The sequence below is a fragment of the Oncorhynchus tshawytscha genome, linkage group LG01 (genome assembly GCF_018296145.1).
Source record: "Oncorhynchus tshawytscha isolate Ot180627B linkage group LG01, Otsh_v2.0, whole genome shotgun sequence".
Lineage (NCBI taxonomy): Eukaryota > Metazoa > Chordata > Actinopteri > Salmoniformes > Salmonidae > Oncorhynchus > Oncorhynchus tshawytscha.
The window spans coordinates 68,889,530-68,913,014 of NC_056429.1; the positions used below are offsets into that span (position 1 = coordinate 68,889,530).

The 23,485-nt window shown below is 42.0% G+C and overlaps 1 protein-coding gene across 2 annotated transcripts in view; it reads right to left on the reverse strand.

Moving 5' to 3' along the window:
- Nucleotides 1-23,485, reverse strand: part of LOC112255529 (spectrin beta chain, non-erythrocytic 1) — a 127,385-nt gene that overhangs the window by 55,261 nt on the left and 48,639 nt on the right. For both annotated transcript variants that reach the window (XM_024428520.2, XM_024428515.2), the window contains 2 exons: nucleotides 9,662-9,813; nucleotides 2,072-2,245 (listed from right to left, as the gene is read on the reverse strand). In XM_024428520.2, coding sequence (XP_024284288.1) covers nucleotides 2,072-2,245; nucleotides 9,662-9,813 — 326 coding nt within the window. The remainder of the gene's footprint in view (nucleotides 1-2,071; nucleotides 2,246-9,661; nucleotides 9,814-23,485) is intronic.

Here is a 23,485-nt window from a genome sequence, read left to right on the forward strand (position 1 = left end):
TGCTCAATCAGTGGCCCGCCCCTGTGAAGGGACATGGGCTATAAGTCTTTTCAAACACGCCCTCCTCTCCCTTCCTATATAAAGCCTTGACGACAATGTAACCTCCTGTTCCGAGGATGTGAGGACGACGGTCCGATGTCAGAATGGTTCAGATAATAACTACAGAATGAAGCCAACATCAGCGTGAGCTTTGGTTGAGAATGGTATGAACTTTGAACTCTTATTCACTACAGAAGTGATACCTCCTAGCCGTTGAGTTAGCAACAGCAGCTGCAAACGCAGGTTAGGAAGGAACAGACAGAGTATCCCGTCTACTACACAACGACATTACTACAACATATCCAATTTACCAGCAGAGATATTCTTCAAAGGACAAAGGACTCTGTTTGGCAACACGGCCTTCCATCTACCACCAACCTACTGAAGCGCAGCTCAGAGTAAATATTTATTGCATTTTCCTTTTTCAAATGGGCGGTAATTTAGAATGCATAAGATTGTATTTACGATAGCACAGCTTCGCCCTTTGTTCCTCAGTCTGCCTGCTCTTTCACTCAAACCCAGACCCTTTTCTTTTGTGTAACAAGCTGTCATATCTGTTCCGCCCCCTAGGGACGTTTTCCTTTATGACGTAATTTGAAATCAAGGTATAATTCATTCTTTGTATATGTAATTCTGTGTGATTAGTTAGGTATTTAGTAAATAAATAATGAAACCCAATTTTGTATTGCTGATTCAACTTGTTAGCCAGGGTTCGTGCAGATAACCAATAATTTACAACTTTCAGATGAGACTGAATTAAGGTGACGATTAATATTGACTGCTATTGATGGAAAATATTACTAGGGTCTTTAAGAGTTTATTCGGAAGATAACAGCTCTATAAATATTATTTCGTGGTGCCCCGACTCTCTAGTCAATTACATTTACATGATTAGCTCAATCAGGTAATATTAATTACGGATAAATTATTTTATAGAATAGCATGTCATATCACTTAATCCGGCATAGCCAAAGACACGACACCAGTGACTGATGTGGTGTACTCCTCAATGCCATCAGAGGAATCCCGGAACATATTCCAGTCTGTTCAAAACAGTCCTGTAGCTTAGCATCTGCGTCAACTGACCACTTCTTTATTAACCGAGTCACTGGTGCTTCCTGCTTTAGTCCTTGCTTCTAGGCAGGAATTAGGAGAATGGAATTATGGTCAGATTTGCCAAATTGGCGGGGGGGGGGGCATAAGCGTTTCTGTGTGTGGTGTAAAGGTCGTCTAGAGTTGTTTTCCCTCTGGTTGCACAGTTAACATGCTGATAGAAATTAGGTAAGACTGATTTCAGTTTTCCTGCATTAAAGTCCCCGGCCATGAGTGCCGCTTCTGGGTGTGAGTTTCCTGTTTTCATGGTATTTTGCAAATATATCACAGCCAAGGGCTGTTCTTATGCATGACGCAACACGGAGTGCCTGGACATAGCCCTTAGCAGTGGTATATTTTGGCCATATACTGTACTACAAACCCCTGAGGTGCCTTATTGCTTTTATAAACTGGCTACCAATGTAATTAGAGCTGTAAAAATACATGTTTCGTCATACCCATGGTATACGGTCTGATACCACAGCTGTCAGCCAATCGGCATTCAGGGCTTGAACTACCCAGTTTCTAACACCTACTAGGTGAAGGCATTGCACTATTTTATTCAAGGTTAGGCCCGCCCAGTCCGCACTCCTTTTCACACAAATTCACACCCACCCCCATTCCTTGCCATCTACTGTACATTTTCACACACATCGTTGGATTTAAGTAGACAATTCTTTTTTTATCCACACAGCTTATAAAACGAAATCCCTTTACCAACTATGCACTCTCACATTATACAGTTTTTATTTTATTTTTACAAATAACCATTCAAATGTTCAAATAAAATACTTGTTGAAAAAAGTGTTTTAAATACCAGATACCCAAATACACATGTATTTAAGCCCAGGTCTGATTAGCACATGCAAAATACGTTATTGAAAGAGAGAGAGCGAAAGCGTGCGAGAAACAAGAGAGGAGTACTGGGTGGTCAGCTGACCTGGAAGCGGAGGATGATGGTCCAGATGAGGCCAAGGGTGAGGCGGTGGTTGCCGTCGACGATGTCATGAGAGCCCATGTTTTCTAGGTGGACCCTCTGCTCCTTGAGGAACTGCAGGGCCTTGTCCACGTTCTCCAGGCAGTGGATACGCATGCGCCCCTTAGTGGGCTTGGGCTGCAGAGGGGAAAGAGAGTGGGATAGGTGGTATTAACACAGGCAAATTACATTAGTGTCACTCAAACTCTTCATGTAACTGATATTCTACTGCCAACAATCTAAACTGTTTGGTTTTGTGTATTGTAACTTGAGGCAGGACTCCCTTGGCTGATGACCTACTTAGCAGACTTCTTTAATCCTTGAGGTAGGCAGATTTAGGATTTTCCTGTGTCTATTACACAACAACAATAAAATAATGTACATTATATACAGGGACATATCTATGGTACATCAGTGAATGGTGTGGCTGTTGAGGAGACTAAATTACTTGGTGATACCTTAGATTGTAAACTGTCATGGTGTAAACATTTCGATTCTATGGTTAAGATGGGGAGAAGTCTGTCCATAGTAAAGAGATGCTCTGCTTTTATGACACCACACTCCAAAAAGCAAGGCTCTAGTTTGATCTTATATTGATTACTATCCAAAGAAAAACCTAGTTAAGCTGCAGCTGGCGCAAAACAGAGCGGCACGTCTTACTCTTCATCGTAATCAGAGGGCTAACATGAATACTAAGCATGCCAGTCTCTCTTGGCTAAGAGTTGAGGAAAGACTGATGGAATGAGTGAGAGTGTTTTCTATCCACACATACTAATCATATGCATATACTCTATTCCTGGCATGAGTAGCAGGACGCCGAAATGTTGAGCGATTTTTAACAGAATGTTCGAAAAGTAGGGGGTCGACTTAAGAGGTTATGACTACCTCATCTCTGTACCGCACATATACAATAATTGTAAAAGGTCCCCAAGTCGAGTAGTGAATTTCAAAGACAGATTTAACCACAAAGTCCAGGGAGGTTTTCCAATGCCTTGCAAAGGAGGGAACCTATTGATTGATTTTGTTTTTTACCGGACATTGAATATCCTTTTGAGCATGGTGAAGATATTCATTACACTTTGGATGATGTATCAATACACCCAGTCTCAACAAAGATACAGGGCTACTCATTTTCTTCTTGCTTTCAAATAGGCACATTTTTCTCTTCTCTCCCCTGCAACTCTTTCCCGGGTCCTTGGTGTACAAGATAAAGTAGTGCTGTTTTCCATCAATATACCCAGTAAAATAATGGTTAATTAACAACTCTAAGGGGGTCCTATAAAATATGTGATTTCCCCCGCCAAAATGTGTCTTTTGTATTTTCCCAAACTATGTTCTCGGTTACATCTTTCCTGCTTTTATATATTTTTTGTTTTCACTCTCAAAATTAAAATTGTTCATTTTTTGGGGGTCTGGAAGAAAACTGAACATTTTATATTTAATTGTAATTCACCTAGCAAGTGAGGAATGTGCTAACATGCCGGTCTAGCAATGGTTATGTACTGTTGCTGCTCATTTCATGGCAAAGTTTGCAAATAACAAATACAAATGATATACGCTAATCTGCCAGGTTAGCCTACTTTGCAGGTAACATTTAATTGAGAAGGTTTTGGGGGAACGTATTTCTGTCAACCCACAAGACAGTTATCACATCAACTTGCTACACATGGGGTGATTGACAAAACGCACCCACCACAGACAGACAGACAATATTGCTGGATATTAATTGGCAGATATTGTGTTAGGTTTGGCTTTTTAAGCCAATAATGGCTAACCAGGGGTGGGATAATGTCAATGTGGCGTTGATTAGATAGTAGCTGAGGGCTTGCGCTGTCTGATACCTGTGAGATGTGTTTATGACAGTTTGCAATGGAACATCTGAAAATTGCTTGTACTTTCAGAATTGTTTGGTGAGCTACTCATAGGTGAGCTGCGAGCTACTGGTAGCTTGTGATCAATCTGTTGGAGACCCCTGCATTAATGAGCACCACTCTCCATATTTTCAAGCATAGCGGCGGCTGCATCATGTTATGGGTATGCTTGTAATCTTAAAGGACTGGGGAGCATTTCAGGATGAGAAAGAAATGGGAAGGAGCTAAGCACAGGCAAAATCCCAGAGAAAAAAAACTGGTTCAGTCTGCTTTCCACCAGAAACTGGGAGATAAATTCACCTTTCAACAGGACAAACTAAAACACAAGGCCAAATCTACACTGGAGTTGCTCACCATGAAGACAGTGAATGTTCCTGAGTGGCCGAGTTACAGTTTTGACTTACAGTAAATCTGCTTGAAAATGGCAAGACTTGAAAATGGTTGTCAAGCGAAGATCACAACCAATTTGAGAGCTTTAAGTCTTTTGAAAAGAATGAATGGGCAAATGTTATACAATCCAGGTATGCAAAGCTCTTAGATACTTACCCAGAACAGTTCACAGCTGTAATCACTGCCAAAGATGATTCTAACAGGGGTGTGAATACTTATGTAAATGAGATATTTCTGTATTTAATTTCCAATAATTGTGCAATGTTTTCTAAAAACACATTTTCACTTTGTCATTATGGGTTATTGTGTGTAGATGGGTGAGAAAAATGTTTTTTAATCCATTTCGAATTCAGGCTGTAAAACAACAAAATGTATAATAAGTCAAGGGGTATGAATACTTTCTGAAGGCATTGTACAGTGCCTTGCGAAAGTATTCGGCCCCCTTGAACTTTGCGACCTTTTGCCACATTTCAGGCTTCAAACAAAGATATAAAACTGTATTTTTTTTGTGAAGAATCAACAACAAGTGGGACACAATCATGAAGTGGAACGACATTTATTGGATATTTTAAACTTTTTTAACAAATCAAAAACTGAAAAATTGGGCGTGCAAAATTATTCAGCCCCCTTAAGTTAATACATTGTAGCGCCACCTTTTGCTGCGATTACAGCTGTAAGTCGCTTGGGGTATGTCTCTATCAGTTTTGCACATCGAGAGACTGAAATTTTTTCCCATTCCTCCTTGCAAAACAGCTCGAGCTCAGTGAGGTTGGATGGAGAGCATTTGTGAACAGCAGTTTTCAGTTCTTTCCACAGATTCTCGATTGGATTCAGGTCTGGACTTTGCCATTCTAACACCTGGATATGTTTATTTTTGAACCATTCCATTGTAGATTTTGCTTTATGTTTTGGATCATTGTCTTGTTGGAAGACAAATCTCCGTCCCAGTCTCAGGTCTTTTGCAGACTCCATCAGGTTCTTCCAGAATGGTCCTGTATTTGGCTCCATCCATCTTCCCATCAATTTTAACCATCTTCCCTGTCCCTGCTGAAGAAAAGCAGGCCCAAACCATGAAGCTGCCACCACCATGTTTGACAGTGGGGATGGTGTGGTCAGGGTGATGAGCTGTGTTGCTTTTACGCCAAACGTAACGTTTTGCATTGTTGCCAAAAAGTTCAATTTTGGTTTCATCTGACCAGAGCACCTTCTTCCACATGTTTGGTGTGTCTCCCAGGTGGCTTGTGGCAAACTTTAAACAACACTTTTTATGGATATCTTTAAGAAATGGCTTTCTTCTTGCCACTCTTCCATAAAGGCCAGATTTGTGCAATATACGACTGATTGTTGTCCTATGGACAGAGTCTCCCACCTCAGCTGTAGATCTCTGCAGTTCATCCAGAGTGATCATGGGCCTCTTGGCTGCATCTCTGATCAGTCTTCTCCTTGTATGAGCTGAAAGTTTAGAGGGACGGCCAGGTCTTGGTAGATTTGCATTGGTCTGATACTCCTTCCATTTCAATATTATCACTTGGACAGTGCTCCTTGGGATGTTTAAAGCTTGGGAAATATTTTTGTATCCAAATCCGGCTTTAAACTTCTTCACAACAGTATCTCGGACCTGCCTGGTGTGTTCCTTGTTCTTCATGATGCTCTCTGCGCTTTTAACGGACCTCTGAGACTATCACAGTGCAGGTGCATTTATACGGAGACTTGATTACACACAGGTGGATTGTATTTATCATCATTAGTAATTTAGGTCAACATTGGATCATTCAGAGATCCTCACTGAACTTCTGGAGAGAGTTTGCTGCACTGAAAGTAAAGGGGCTGAATAATTTTGCACGCCCAATTTTTCAGTTTTTGATTTGTTAAAAAAGTTTGAAATATCCAATAAATGTCGTTCCACTTCATGATTGTGTCCCACTTGTGGTTGATTCTTCACAAAAAAATACAGTTTTATATCTTTATGTTTGAAGCCTGAAATGTGGCAAAAGGTCGCAAAGTTCAAGGGGGCCGAATACTTTCGCAAGGCACTGTATGTCCAGAGACAGGTCATCTAAAGCTTTCCCAGGATTAGAGCCCATTCTCTATGGGTCATGACCTAGGAAGTACCCAGGGCCTGAACTTGTTGGGACAGCTGGAGAATACCAGTGGATATCTCCTCTGCCCAACATAAATAACACCAAACCAGAGATACCCATCTGGCACTTTAATGTAGTGTTTTGTGGAGTGAACTCTAACATGGAATTCCTACTCTTCATGAAACAGTTGAGAAATGGCGGCTGGCTTGAATTCAGTCGTCTGACTTGAGATCATTTAGCAGGATGTTGTTCACTTCCCCACTGTTTCGCTCTCAAAGATCTCATTGATCATATCTGCCTTCCTTTCCTCCATCATAGAAAATCAACTGACATTTTTCCGTTTTGTTGTAGTTTTTTTGCCTTACTTCCTCGAAACAGCCAAAAGAGAGGGAAGGACAAAGGACTCATATTTTGAAGGGACCACAGTAGACTGCATTCACTGGGAGTGAGTTGAAGCTGTGGTCAGATCTTTCTCACAGCGAAGCCCTGTGAGCTCCCTCAATGGAGGATCTTGGCACGTTCCACTGGAAATCACAAGGCTGAGGGTGATGGGGGGATTAAAGTGGTAGGGGCTGTAATCGGCCTTAATTGAGTTTTGATTCCAGAGCTGTCTGGACGAGTCCATCAGAGAGCTGCCTTTCAAAAGCCACTGATGGTGAAGGGAGGGGTGAGGAGGGGAGGGGTGCATGAGCCAAATTGAGACATAGTTAATCAAACCTATCAGCGCTAACTTTGCTAAACCTCTCTTTTAGCGGCAATCCTGCCATGATAATTACTTCTCTCCCCTCCTTCAGCACAGCTGCTAAGATGGAAAAGTTCAGTATGAAGCTTGCTCTCTAACGTCACATGCGTAGTACTACTACTACTATAGTCAGTAATTATGTTTTGGTTTTGCCTTAATCTCTTTGACGCCAGTCTGGGCATAAGGTCTAACCTAGCTTGGCCTCTAGCATTCTGTAAGCACTCGGCCTGTCTTTGTGTAACCACATGCTATACTGCAACTTGCTCGGTGCATTGACTGTATAATTGGATCTGCATTAGTGTGTTTGTGGTAAATGTAGGTTTTTTAAACGTGTAGTTCTGTGTTTGTCAGATGCCTGGGTGGATAGCTCAGTGTACATTTGTGAGTGTGTCTGGTAGTGTATATTTCCATGATGTTTCCATGCGAGACAACAGGATCCATGTAACCTAATATATGTGACCCAGTCTGAAACTCTAGCAGAGCGTAAACCAATAGGACACGCTACTACTATCCACTTTACCCTTATATCTTTCTCTGCTCTATCCTCAACCGAACTGCTCATAACCTCTCCATAGTATACAGGTAAAGACCATGACTTTACCAGGGCTGCTTTGAATACATTCTGTCCCAGAGGTGGAGAGAGTAGTTAAGGTGTGTCTGGTTTTATAAATGTTGACTCTATAAGATATGAGGGAGTAATCTGTATATAACGTGTAACATAGCTATATACATCAGAGTGGGTGAGAGAGAGTTGAGTGAGATAGACGAGTTTGTGGTTAGCAATAAAACCGACAAGTGGGCAACTATGGGGCAAAACAGACTGGGCTGGCTTTGACTGTTGATAACATGTAAGCTATATTTCATCTTCAAATGTTTAATGAAAACAAATACATTTGCACAATGAGCAGTTGTTGTCTCTAAAATACATTGTTACAGTTAACTAGCTAGAGAATTTTAGCCATATTAGCATAGACATGATATCAGTCAAAACAACTCAAAACAAGACATGATATCAACAACAAGATAAAAGAAGCTGAAAAGAGCTAATTCTGATTCCCCACAAGGCAGCTTCTTGTCATTGATGCTAGCCATCTGACCTTTCAGAATCATAACAATACACACCTTTCGGACACATTGAACAGCACGCATCATTTTCATGAAGTTGTCAGCCAACCCGTCTATACTGCTGAACCACAAACGTAGCACAGATTAGACCCGACATTCCTATGCTGTCCCTTAAACGACATAGCCACGTTAATTTGTATTGACCAAAACCTATAAAACTAGTAATTAAAACAGACTTCAAAAACTCAAGTCTCTGTTTGGCTTTCATACTTTGTTCGCTCATCACCTGATGCACAAGACGGATATACATGCAGGCGAAGTCTTGCAGGTGTTTACAAGGTTTTGCGCATGTGCCAGGTGATAAAAATCTCAACACTAGTACGAGCCCAAGAACGTACTTTTTTAGTCCAAGTACCTTACATGTTGTGTTCAGAAGCGAATTGGCTCTGGCAGCCAAAACAACTCAATACAGATACACGGGAATGGATTCTCATTTGCCGTACTGTTCTAGAATCAAAGCCCTCTACTTTCATAGCACATAAAATAATTTCACAAATGCTAAATATACAATTACTGTATCTGTTTTAAACGGTTTTAACTTCACAGTTGCAGCTGACAGTATCTTTCAGTTCAAACACTGTGGCGTTCTTCTTCCGTTACACACAGTTGGTCGGAGAAACAGATGGCTTATAAGTACTCCTGTGGATACTTTTTCTCAAATTCCTACTCACAAAAGGACAAACCGAACAGACAATTGGTAGAGTAAATTGAAATTAAATTATATTCAACATTCTTGTTTGTGAGAGGAAGATTTACAGTCTAAGTTCAACTAGTAATTAAACTACATTTCGCAGAAGCTTTGTGGTAGTTGAACTAAATAAAAATCTAGGTAGTGTTTTCAGTAGTTCATTACTTTTTTGCCATGTAGCATGTAGCTAACGCCTAGAACTCAACCCAATTGAACACCTATGGAAGATTCTGGAACGACGCCTGAGACAGAGTTTTCCACCACCAATAAAACACCAAATTATGGAATTTCTCGGGGAAGAATGGTGTCACACTCCTCCGATAGAGTTCCAAACACTTGTAGAATCTATGCCAAGGTGCATTGAAGCTGTTCTGGCTCGTAGTGTCCCAACGCCCTATTAAGACACTATGTTGGTGTTTCCTATATTTTGGCAGTTACCTGTATATGTGCCCTGTACAATCAGTGAAGAAAATGAGCTATGCATGGGCCTAATGTATAAATAATTACATATACTGTAGGTTTAGAACCCGAGGGAACAGCATTTTAACCTTTGAAGTTTGTTTAAGGTGAATATTTACTCTATATGTGACCTGGAAATCCGAGTGAAACATATACAGCACGTGCCATGTAAACCAGTCTGACAGTCTGCCTACGCACCAGTTTCTCTCCAGAGAGAACCTCCAGTAGTTTGATGAGCATGCGTCCATCTCTCAGGTCCATATAGAGGTCAGTGATCCTGCAGGACACTCTGGCTAGGTGGGAGTTGACCCACTTGGTGAAGGTCTTCTTCTGCACCGCTTCACGCTCATCTACAGGGAGGAGCAGAGAGAGAGATCAGGGGTTAAGTTTTACTTCTGCATTCTATAATGGTAACATATTCACCAGGTTATCATCTGGGGGTAGAAGATGTGTAACGTATTTTACAGTTCCACTAACGTGTGCTCTTCTTTAGAGACTGACACACACACGCAACATCCTGCTATGATTAAGTTCAGGGCACTCAGAAAAACAGCGGCACAATATAGGCTACAAAGCTAACACTCCAGCTGTGCAGCTAACAGAGTAGAACGTGAGGGTTTGCAGGCCTCGTCAGAAACAGCACATTCCACTCATCCTTCCTGTTTATGCCAGGTGTCCCTCGCTTTCCTGGGCGGAGGGTTGTTGGCCTTTGTTACTGTTCGTCTTCTGTTGAAAACATACACCAAGGCCGTCATTGTTCTTGGAAGAACTGTGTAGGGTGTAGCTTCCTCTGTCTAAGAAGTACAATGTAGCTACTGTAGCTAGCTAGCTAGCTGACTTCTCTTTCACAACAACCGAGTACTGTAAATATCAACATTTCACAGGCCAGGCGGGTTCTTAGTAAACATACTTGAATGCCCAATATGTTTATTACAATTGTTGTCTGAAACAGCCTTATTCGTATACACCATCTTTAAATAGCCAGTCTTGTTTGCACAAGCTAAATGTTGTTAGCATAGCTGGAGTTATTCTCACAGAACAACTATATTCCTAACATAATGGTCTTGCTGCCAGATAGTATTCTGCACATACTGTAAGCCAAGTGATATTTGTTGCGCTGGTCTCCAGTCTACTGTACATGCTATTCATGCGAGCTAGCTGCTGCTAGTGTTAGCTGGTCATGTTCTCACAGGGTTGATCTAATGTAGTGTTTCCATGCACCCTTACAAAAAAAGATTGGCGTTTTGAAACTGCAGTAAAAGTGCAGTAACTGCAGTCGAGTGTGGTATTTTGGACGCAGTAATTGCAGAAAACTGCAGTGTACTGTATCGTTGAACTGAATTTATACTGCACTCTAACTTTAGTTACACTGATAAATTACTGCAGTCCAGAGTGGCATTTTGGATTCAGTATTTTCAGCATACTGCAGTTATACTGCACTCTGACTACAATCTTTTTTCGTAGGGGCAAGGCAGGTGGTCTGGCCCAGGCTTCTCATCCTACTGCAGACCCAATAAACATCAGTCACAACGTAGTACAGGAGCCAGGTCCAAGAGAACCAGCTGCCCCTCTGCTGCATTAGCCATGAACATCATGACACAGTCTTTTACTAACCTTGTGGGGACACACAATTGATTCCCATTCAAAATCCTATTTTCCCTAACCCCTAACCTAACCTTTAACCTTGAACCCTAAACCTCCTAGAAATGTCCTTTTTCCTTGTGGGGGCTAGCAAAATGTCCCCAGTTGGTCTCGTTTTTTTGTATGTTAACTATTTTTGTGGGGACTTCTGGTATAGTTAAGCATGTCCAGACACACACACACACACACACAAAGTGTGCCAACTGACGTCTCCGCTTCACAAGGTATTCCTCATATGAACTCAAAGCCGGTTGCCATGGAAATCTGGCTTTGAGAGGAGGTTTCACAACCTCCCTCCATCAGGGTGGGTCTCTCTCTGTCTTGCTGACTGTGAGAGATGACACCCGTTAACAAAGTGCACCGATGCACTTTCCCTTCCAGCTCCAGCCCAGCCGTTAGCTCAGAGGACGTTGCGACATCACAGCGTGACCAGACTGCTAATAAAGCAGCAGCATGACTGTGTGATATCATGTAGGTACCAAACAGCACACTGTCCAACAGCCTGACAGCCGGGTCCCAGAGATAGTAGATAGTGGCCTTTATGAGTCCCAGTGCCCAGGGCAGAGGCAGATGGAGGCGGCGAGACAGAGGGAGCTGTGTGCCCCACTGTGGGGGAACAGTCAGAGCAGCACAGAGACAATGAAGCCAGTGTTCTCTGCTCTCCATCATACCACGCAAAGCAGCATCAGGCCTTATCACTGACTAGACTAAGTAACATTCAGCTTCTTCACTGTGACACGGGCTGCATGGTTAGATCATGCCTGTGTGGCCTCAGGGGGGCTAGGTTAGTCATGACTTTGGGAATCAGGAAAAAGGCTTTGGAAATCAGGGTGATGCTGGATATTCTTAGCAGCACATAAGATACCAAACAAAAGCAACAGAATGAAAGGTAGCTTCAAATACAAAACAGTAAAGTGAAGTAGTCCAATCACAATATAAATTTTGCTTTAAGACACATGACCCTGTGTGCTGTTCAAGGTTCCAATTACTTGTTGACACAATCAGCTGCAGTTCAAAAGGGCATCAAATGTCTAAAATAAATGTGCGTTCTAAAGCTGAGATAGAGACGGATGGAGGATATGGGTGGAGCTGGACATGTCCTGAGTGTCTGTAAACAGGGTTTCCTGCAGGGGAGAGCATCTGGCCCTCACAGCAGAGCCCAGGAAAGGGAAACCCTCGGTCAACAGATATACACACGCTTGCACACACACACTTTATCTCAACCTGCAGCTCTCTGGCTCTGCAGAGTACAAACAGTAACCCCCTTGGACCACAATCCCAACAAGCAGTCACAGACCACAATCACAGACCACTGATCAAGACCCACAAACCACAAGTCTACCAAATGATCAGACCACTGACAAGACCACAATCTGTGGACAGCTGCTATGCTATGCATGATGTCCTGATCACTGAACTGTGTGCAATCAATGTCAACTCCTTACATCAAAAATACCTAAAAGTTAAATGCTATTAGTCTGCCAAGACCAGAGTTGTTTTACTATGTGTGACTGTTGAAAGGCAGTGTTAAGTTCAAAAGTCAAAAGCAGTAATACAGTAGTAATGTACACTGTATAAAAGTGTTAAGAATATTATGTAATAGCAATACAAAGCAACGTCAAACTATCATCAGGCCTGGTAGTACATGACTTGGCCTCTCAAGTAATAGAGTCAAGGAAAAGAAGGAACTAGGAAAGAGACAAAGTTTGACGGTGAGATAAAAGACAAAAATGACAGATGAATGTTGTCACATCCTCTCTGGCTCCTCATTAGATGATTCTAGAATTAGTGTGAGGCAGCCAGTGCACTCACACAGACACCGAATGTAAAGGAGGCATGCTATTTTTCACAGGCGTCTGCAGGGCCTTAGGTGCGAATGTTGAGCATTTCTGTGAAACGGCTCCAAAATGGACTGAGGTAATTAACAAAAGAGTTGAGAGTTGGACAAGGAAAGGATGTTTAAGTCCAAGGTCCCCATTTCCAAACCGGTGTCAAATAAAGAGAGACAAGGCAGACAGAACAGGACCGTTTGATGACACGTCCTTCTGAGACACTGGATGAGTTTGGATATGTTTGGGAGGGGCGATGGCTTGGATGGTGATGGCTCGAATAACCAGTCATCTGAGCCAATGACAGAGCCATAGATTTAATCCCAGTGACATTTAGCAGACTGCACCCGGTCATACAAGGACAGGACTTACTTCCTGCTCTCAGAGCTCAGTGGAGCAAAACTAAGGTGATTTTAGAGGAGGGAGGATGTTACACAGCTAAGATGGAGCTCATACATTAGTGAAGAGGAGTCTGAACAGATTCAATGTAAAGTCAGTGAGCTAAGAAGAGATAAAGTCACTGCAGTGGGAGAAAATATAAATGTTTTTTGGATGCTAAAGATAAAAAGCTGTTATTGACAAATTAAAGAGCACAGACCTCTGGGAATGAGATGAAAGCGAAACACTCTACAGAAGCAGGCGGGCGGAGCAGGCAGAGAAAGGCGGGTGGAAAGGACGGGACAGGCAGAGCAGTGACTGTATACTAGGAGGATAGGATCATCTTTGTTGATAGCGATGTTGTGTTTCCATAAGTGGATGAGTTGGTCTAATTTAAGGTAAAGCCTTAACCCTTAGCTACCTCTTCCAATTGTGCTCCAAAAAAAAGTGAAATATGACATTTTTATTGTTTTGTGTGACTACAGCGCCTGCAATAAAACGCAAACATAGAGAAAAGTTCAAATTGAGCGAGGTGTCGAAGCAGATAATCAGCCCACCCGGCTTCGATTGGGTCATTATAATTCAAAACAATGCATTCTAAAATAATTGACACGCTTTGTGTATAAGCCTGTTTGTAGAGACAGTGATAGAACAGGCTAGCCCACTCTGCTGATTGGCTACAAATACTTTCATTCTGCTAGGTAGTCAAAACCCCCACGTCTCAATGTCAAGAGAGTCGTCTTAAATTACTCAGTGGCTTATCAATAATGCTGAACCAACAGCGGGGCTATTTCCAGAGTGGCTGTAACACACTGTCTCTGTGTGTGTGTGCGCGCGCGTGTGTGTAGGGGCAGCCCCATTTAAAGCAGCACATTGATATGCGGGGTCCTCTTTGGGTCAATACTAAAGCTCACAGACACAGTCATGCATATTAGAGGTCGACCTTGACCCCGGTGTGGGGAACAAAGGTTGCCTCCGGCTATACTGGCTGGGCTGGGGTGTGGCCACATGGCTGAAACAGAGACTTGGCCAGGATATCTAGCTAGTAGCTAACCCCCTCCCCTCTCTGACTGTTCTGCCCACACAATAACTCTATATTGTACTATACACTCTACATGTGACTTGATGTACACTTTAAAGCCAACCTCTTCAACCTCAGGAGGCTGAAGAAATGTGGCTTGGCCCCTAAGACCCTCACACACGTGTACGGATGCACAATTGTGAGCATCTTGTCGGGCTGTATCACCACCTGGTACGGCAACTGCACCGCCCGCATCCGCAGGACTACCCAGAGGGTGTTGCGGTCTGCCCAACGCATCACCGGGGGGCACACTGCCTGCCCTCCAAAGCTGGGGCCGAGAGACTGAAAAGCAGTTTCTATCTCAAAGCCGTCAGTCTGTTAAATATACATAACTAGCCGGCTAACACCTGGTTACTCAACCCTGCACCTTAGAGGCTGCTGTCCTCTATACATATTGTAGACATGGAACACAATGTTTACATACAGCTTTACTATTTTCATTTGTTTATACTGTATTTTAGTCAATGCCACTGCGACAATATTTATAGATTTCTTAATTTCATTATTTACATTGTAGGTTTGTTTATTGTTGTGTATTTTTAGATACTACAGCACTGCCAGAACACAAGCATTTTGATACACATATTTAGATGTGATTGCGGGTGAATGTGATCAATAAAATTGGATTTGATCAGTGCTGGGAGTACTGAACTACATGTAGTTCAACTAGTAATTTAACTACATTTTGCAGTAGCTTGGCGGTAACTGAACATAATAAAAAATCTTGTTAACTACTGAAAACACTAACTTTTTGCCATGCAGCATTGTAGCCAACTACTGGAACTACACAACTTGTTTAGCAAAAGTGTAATATTGGTGAAGTAGGCAAGACTTTCCTTTATTTTTCGGCATCACACCTTCGTCTTCCTAATTGTCACTTGAAAACATAGTTGGTGTGTTAAATGGGCTAAATTACACATTCTGTTAACATTTGAGTCCAGAGTAATCTGTCTTGCAATTAGTCTATGACATTTCAGATTTAGATATGATAATATACAGTTGAAGTCGAAAGTTACATACACTAAGGTTGGAGTCAATAAACTTGTTTTTCAACCACTCCACAAATATCTTGTCAACAAACTTTAGTTTTGGCATGTCGGTTAGGACATCTACGTTGTGCGTGACAAGTAATTTTTCCAACAATTGTTTACAGACAGATTACTTCACTTATAATTCACTGTATCACAATTCTAGTGGGTCAGAAGTTCACATACACTAAGTTGACGGTGCCTTTAAAACAGCATGGAAAATTCCAGAAAATGATGTCATGACTTTAGAAGGTTCTGATAGGCTAATTGACATCATTTGGAGGTGTACCTGTGGATGCATTTCAAGACCAACCTTCAAACTCAGTGCCTCTTTGCTTGACATCATGGGAAAATCAGCCAAGACCTCAGAAAGAATATTGTAGACCTCCACAAGTCTGGTTCATCCTTGGGAGCAATTTCCAAATGCCTGAAGGTACCACGTTCATCTGCACAAACAATAGTATTCAAGTATAAACACCATGGGACCACACAGCCGTCATACTGCTCAGGAAGGAGACGCGTTCTGTCTCCTAGAGATGAATGTACTTTGGTGCAAAAAGTGCAAATCAATCCCAGAACAACAGCAAAGGACCTTGTGAAGATGGAGGAAACCAGTATAAAAGTATCTATATCCACAGTAAAAACGAGCCCTATAGCGACATAACCTGAAAGGCCGCTCAGCAAGGAAGAAGTCACTGCTCCAAATCCGCCTTAAAAAAGCCAAACTGTGGTTTGCAACTGCACATGGGGACAAAGATTGTACTTTTAGGAGAAATGTCCCCTGATCTGATAAAACAAAAGAACTGTTTGGCCATAATGACCATCCTTATGTTTGGAGGAAAAAGGGGGAGGCTTGCAAGCCGAAGAACACCATCCTAACCGTGAAGCATGGGGGTGGCATCATCACGTTGTGGGGGTGTATTGCTGCAGGAGGGACTGGTGCACTTCACAAAATAGATGGCATAATGAGGTAGGAAAATTATGTGGATACAGTGGGGCAAAAAAGTATTTAGTCAGCCACCAATTGTGCTTTTATACTGATAACTAGTTCAAACAGGTGCCATTAATACAGGTAACGAGTGGAGTTCAGAGGAGCTTACAGGAGTTACAGGTCTGTGAGAGCCAGAAATCTTGCTTGTTTGTAGGTGACCAAATACTTATTTTCCACCATAATTTGTAAATAACTTCATTTTAAAAGCCTACAACGTGAGTTTCTGGATTTTTTTTTCTCATTTTGTCTGTCATAGTTGAAGTGTACTTATGATGAAAATTACAGGCCTCGTCTTTTTAAGTGGGAGAACTTGCACAATTGGTGGCTGACTAAATACTTTTTTGCCCTACTGTATATTGAAGCAACATCTCAAGACATCAGTCAGGAAGTTAAGGCTTGGACAAATGGGTCTTCCAAATGGACAATGACCCCAAGCATACTTTCAAAGTCAAGGACAACAAAGTCAAGATATTGGTGTGGCCATCACAAAGCCCTGACCTCAATCGTATAGAAAATTTGTGGGCAGAACTGAAAAGGTGTGTGCGAGCAAGGAGGCATACAAACCTGACTCAGTTACATCAGGAGGAGGAATGGGCCAAAATTCACCCAACTTATTGTGGGAAGCTTGTGGAAGGCTAACCAAAACGTTTGACCCAAGTTAAACCATTTTAAAAGGCAATGCTACCAAATACTAATTGAGTGTATGTAAACTTCTGGCCCACTGGGAATGTGATGAAATAAATAAATAATTCTCTCTAATATTATTCTGACATTTCACATTCTTAAAATAAAGTGGTGATCCTAACTGACCTAAGACAGGGAATTTTTACTAGGATTAAATGTCAGGAATTATGAAAAACTGAGTTTAAATGTAAGGTGTATGTAAACTTCCAACTGTATCATAAAGTAGTTTGGATGGAGTGAACTACTATTTCAAAGTAACTTTAGTTAACTACATTGTTCCTAAGGGTAGTTGTAGTGTAGCTTAATCTTTTCCAGTGTGGAGTAATTGGTAGCTTGGTAAAATATATTTTCTTCCACAACACTGCATGTGACACTTTCACCCTCAGATTTAAAAAAAACCAGAACGAATAAAATATTGCACAAGTTCCTGAGGCATTAACAAAGGAATTCAAAACAGAGTTAAGAGAGACAAAATTTCAGGAAGCCTGTCTGCCAGTCCGGCTCCCTCTTTCCAGAAACATACAGTACCAGGCAAAAGTTGACACAACTACTCATTCAGGGTTTTTCTTTATTTGGACTATTTTCTACATTGTAGAATAATAGTGAAGACATCAAAACTATGAAATAACACATATGGAATCATGTTGTAACCAAAAAAAGGGTTAAACATATCAAAATATATTTTATATTTGAGATTCTTCAAAGTAGCCACCCTTTGATTTAATGACAGTTTTGCACACTCTTGGCATTCTCTCAACCAGCTTCATGAGGTAGTCACCTGGAATGCATTTCAATTAACATGTGTGCCTTGTTAAAAATTAATTTGCAGAATTTCTTTCCTTCTTTATGCGTTTGAGCCAACCAGTTGTGTTGTGACAAGGTAGGGGTGGTATACAGAAGATAGCCCTATTTGGTAAAATAGGTACATATTATAGAAAGAACAGCTCAAATAACCAAAGAGAAACGACAGTCCATAATTTCTTTTGGATAGGAAGGTCAGTCAATACAGAACATTTCAAGAACTTTGAATGTTTCTTCAAGTGCAGTTGCAAAAACTATGAATCGCTATGATGAAACTGGCTCTCATGAGGACCGCCAGAGGAAAGGAAGACCCAGAGTTACCTCTGCTGCAAAGGATAAGTTCATTAGAATTACCAGCCTCAGAAATTGCAGCCCAAATAAAAACATACATCTCAACATCAACTCTTCTGCGGAGACTGCGTGAATCAGGTCTTCATGGTCAAATTGCTAAAAAGAAACCACTACTTAAGGAAACCAATAAGAAGAGACTTGATTGGGCCAAGAAACACAGGCAATGGACATTAGACTGGTAGAAATCTGTCCTTTGGTCTGATGAGTCAAAATTTGAGATTTTTGGATCCAACCGCCGTGTCTTTGTGGGATGCAGAATAGGTGAATGGATGATCTCTGCATATGTGGTTCCCACCATGAAGCATGACAGAGGAGGTGTGATGGTGCTTTGCAGGTGACATTTACTTAGAATTCAAGGCACACTTAACCAGCATGGCTACCACAACATTCTGCAGTGATACGTTATCCCATCTGGTTTTCACTTAGTGGGTTTATCATCTGTTTTTCAACAGGACAATGACCAAACACACCTCCAGGCTGTGTAAGGGCTATTTGACCAAGAAAGAGAGTGGTGGAGTATTGCATCAGATGACCTGGCCTCCACAATCCCCCCAACCTCAACCCAATTGAGATGGTTTGGGATTAGTTGGACCACAGAGTAAAGGAAAAGTAGCTAACAAGTGCTCAGCATATGTGGGAACTCCTTCAAGACTGTTGGTAAAGCATTCCAGGTGAAGCTGGTTGAGAGAATGCCAAGAGTGTGCAAAGCTGTCATCAAGGCAAAGGGTGACTACTTTGAAGAATCTAAAGAATAGAACATGTATTTACACTTATTTGATTACTACATGATTCCATATGTGTTATTTTATAGTTTTTATGTCTTCACTATTATTCTACAATGTAGAAAATAGTCCAAATAAAGAAAAACCGTCCAATGATACTGACGCCCAGGGCAGCTCTCTGCAGCTGTGTGTTTGGGGACAGCCAGGCCATCGGTGACCGCCGGCTAACCTAGTCACAGGAAAACACTGTCACATTGTGTCTTACTCACCAGAATACAGAGCTAATCAACACTGCATTGTTTCATATAACAGTCTGTAGGCTACTACAGCCCGATGTAATGTCTCTTTATGAAAAATGATTCCAATGCCTTTGAAATGAGCTGACAAAAATCAGCATCTGTATCCTAGAATGAACTCTTTCTCTAGGTGTGTTAACACCTTAATCCCAAGGCAAAGAGAACTATAGCCTATTTGTGCCCCATTCAGCTGAGATCCAGAGTGAGAGAAAGATGGAGAGAGGGAAGGGTGAAAAGAGGAATACAGAGCTGCCAGTGACGGTAAATCAGGCAGCAGCCTAACAACTTCTCGCTGGCTGTGGCGCAGCACCCCAATGCCACATGTCCCAGATTGTTGTTAGAAAACTGCAGTTTAATTATGTATACATCTGGTTGGGAGGAATTTGGACTTTTTCCTGGAGACAATTCATCAAAAACACACAAATACCATGCACCAAAATAAACATTACGATACGGTGAGACATTCAACAAAATGAAAATCTGGCTGAGGCCTTTGGTGGCTGATGTCATTCACAGTTGCCCCACCCTATGGTGGCTGGGGCGGTAATTGAAAGAGATGTGGGCTGCAGGTCATACAACTGTTCAGCTACAAACACAAAGTCTACATGTACTGTACAGTATGTGTGTGGAAAAACTGCATGTACAATTGGGAATTCTGTGTGGCACTCTCCTGTTGAAGATAGCTGTGCAAATTACACAAGATGGATGAAAGGCGTCAGATGTCTCCAGCTAAAGCATACACAGACAGATGGTCTGTATGTATACACAACCCTGCTTGTCCAGGGAGTGCAGATTTACAAATCGCTTCACTCTCCAGTCAGGACAGAGCCCCTGCATCCAGACCAAGTATACAACCACTCACCCCTGGGGTTGTCCTCCCAAATGTTTCCACCCTGCCTCCCTCTAATGTAGGCCACATTGTTTCACTTATAAATCTGTAATTTCTCAACTTCCTGCTCAGTGCAAGGTGCTCACCCAATACCCGCGAGAGAGGGAGAGAGCGGTTGAAGGACGAACATGGAGGAAAATGGCTGCCCTTTCTTATGGGCCCACACATGATAGCTGGCACACGGTGTCGAACAGACAGGCACCTCAACAGTACCCTAATTTACTGAACAGGGAAATAAAAACACCCACCAAAAAAATAAAAAGCCAGAAAACATTTTCCTATCGGGTTATGTCAAGGCTGGTCGAGCAGTATGTTTCCCTTCTTTGTATTAGTACAGAGCCAAGGGGAGAGTTACAGAGGGAGCGCTACAGCTGTGTGGCCTCACAAGGGAGATATCACTCATGTTAGTTTATTACTCAAGTCATACACTCGGAAACCCAGTTGAAAAATGAAACTGTATGATGGCTTTCCTGTATAATCTTCCATAACCACATCTGTGAATGTGAACTTTGTTCATCCTTTTTGCAGCCTGTTTCTAGAGATGACTATTCACTCACTCATTCAGAGAAGAACCTACAGTTACAGATATGACTCTCTGAGAGCACAAAGAGTGTACGATTTGCTTAAGTGCATACATTACTGTCCATTTTTGTATCTAAAGCTACAGGTAACTGCCAAAATAAAGGAAACACTTGAGTAAATGAGGTATACAAAGTATATTGAAAGCAGGTGCCTCCACACAGGTGTGGTTCTTGAGACAATTAAGTAATTAACATCCCATAAGAGGTGAGGTCATGTATAAAAATGCTCAGTTGCCCATTATTTTGGCTACCATGGCTAGAAGAGATCTCAGTGACTTTGAAAGAGGGGTCTCAAAGGAGTTTAGGGAGGTGTGTTTGTCTCATTCACCAGATCTCAACCCAATTGAACACTTATGGGAGATTCTAGACAGGCTCATGAGACAGTGTTTTCTAAATCAACAAAATACCAAATTATGTCATTTCTCATGGAAGAATGGTGTCGCATTCCTCCAATAGAGTTCCAGACACTTGTAGAATCTATGCCAAGGCGCATTGAAGCAGTTCTGGTGGCCCAACGCCCTATTAAGACACTTTATATTGGAGTTTCCCTTCTTTTGGCAGTTACCTGTATGTGTTTGATCAAACACAGTCACACAGAAGACTGTATACTAGGTAGTCGCTAAGAATAAGACAAGCCTTCTGATGTAATAAAATAAAATAAAAACATGACGCTGTTCACAGGGAATCCTGCACAATACTCAGTGTGACAATAAATATTATGCGCAATGAATTAATCAAACTTCAAGCGCAACAAGCTAACGTTCTGAACAGAACCAAAATATTTAGACTGCTACATAATAGCTCAGATATGTCAACGTTTCCCACTCTTGTGTTTTAAGAAGCTCTGAAATCCTCCAATCATGTGGAACATAAGCTGTTCAGGAGATATTGGAGCTGTTATTCTGTTTAACGAATCACCCTTGGTGTAGTGAGGAGATGGCAGGCAGAGTCAACCACAGCGGAGTCATGAAGTCATATGGAGAGTAGGAGGGAGAGGAGAGGTGCAGGCCACATGCTAGTCATTCTCTCTGTTGCTTTAGGCATAGAGAAGAAACTCCAAAGCAAACTAATTCACTGAGCGTTAAAGAGAAGCTTTCAGTCTTCATCTCAACCTCTTTGGGAAGGACCATGAGGCCTTTAAGACCTGATCTATATCACCTATTACAGTGAAAAAACCCGTATATATATATAGTTCAGTCTATTACATTAGGATATTACATTAGGACGATAGATTTCCCATATTGGAGCTGGAGCTCATTCTGACTTACAACCTAATGCTATGGACTTCCACTAAAAAGGTCCACTCCATGTCTTGGCAGTATTACTGATAATAAACATAACCCAGGTATGAAATGAAGTCTTACAAGAAACCATGTTTCCCCTTATACAGAGGACAAGGCTGTGACATAAGGGTTGGTGTGTGGGTGCTATTCTAGGAGGGGTAGAGCCCACAAGCCTGGAGATAGACAAGCTCATTATATCAAAACATCTGTCTTTAATAAGAGAAGGGGGAGAAGAGATGGGGGAGAGAGAGAGGGGGGAAGGTTGGTGGATGTGCTTCTAAAACTAGAAGCTTTCTGACACCCTCTTATGTCAGACACACATGCAACTGACGCTCTCGCTCTTCCAGCCACACCCTGTAGCGTATTGGGGAGACATGCGGACAGACAAAGACAGACCAGCCTGGTTGGCTTTAACCTAACTCTGTTCACTCTCGCATGACTGTTATGAAGACTAACACAAACAGGGCTTTGGGCCATTTGACCTGGATCGTATAACATATCTAAACTCACATTCCCAACACATCCGGACCCAAATCCCATGCTTCCGTGCCTTTCACCAGGGTGGAATGTGGGCTCACGCCCCAGTACTTACCATGACGTTCCCTGTACTGATAATGTGGATGCCTTGCCTACACATGTACCAAGACTCAACACTACAAAATGTGTTTATTTTCTTCACAACACTAACCGCCAAGGTTCTTGACACAGAAGGTCATGTTAAAACAAACCTCTTCAATGGCTGTAACAAAGCTGCCTTTGCCTACCAGGGCTACTCAGCTGATCAGCCTGCCTCGCTCTGCTCTGTTGGAGTAGAGGTTTACCATTGACTGGCCAACTGTTGGGATCTGAAAGAGGTGCCCTGCACATGTAGCAACATTTCAGTTGATTGGTGAAGCTGACCTTTGTTTTGAAGGAAGAAAATCAAACAGTCTGCTTGTTCTCTAACAGCCCTGTAAGAGAACAGGCAAGCCCAGTGTGTACCTACTATTAATCTCCTGGAAATGCTTTATCTTAACAAATGCTGACCACTTTCAGTGTTTTACTGTAAAATCGTCTTGTTAGCAGAATGAACAAGAAAATGTAACACACAATGTGCAGTTGCAAGTTCATTTACATTTCACAGTGCCAAATTGAATGTAGTATTGGTGCAAACAACCAAAGAAACTCTAAGTCATGCAAAGACACCTCAGAGAGAGTGTGAGAATGTACACAGGCAACATCTGAAAACCAGCACATATAAACTGGGAACCGGGACACCCCACTGTCCATACCCATCCACTCCAAAACACACTCAGGGCCAAGCAGGCCTTTCACAACCAATTACATTTGACAATACTGATACTATCCCAATCTGGGCCATCCAATGAGCTTGGCTCCTTTTCTGCTGCCTGGGTCGTTTTCCCTCTTGATAGCTGGATGAAAGAGGCTGCCTGTCATCTCAGCATTCCCTGTCTCTGTCACTCCACT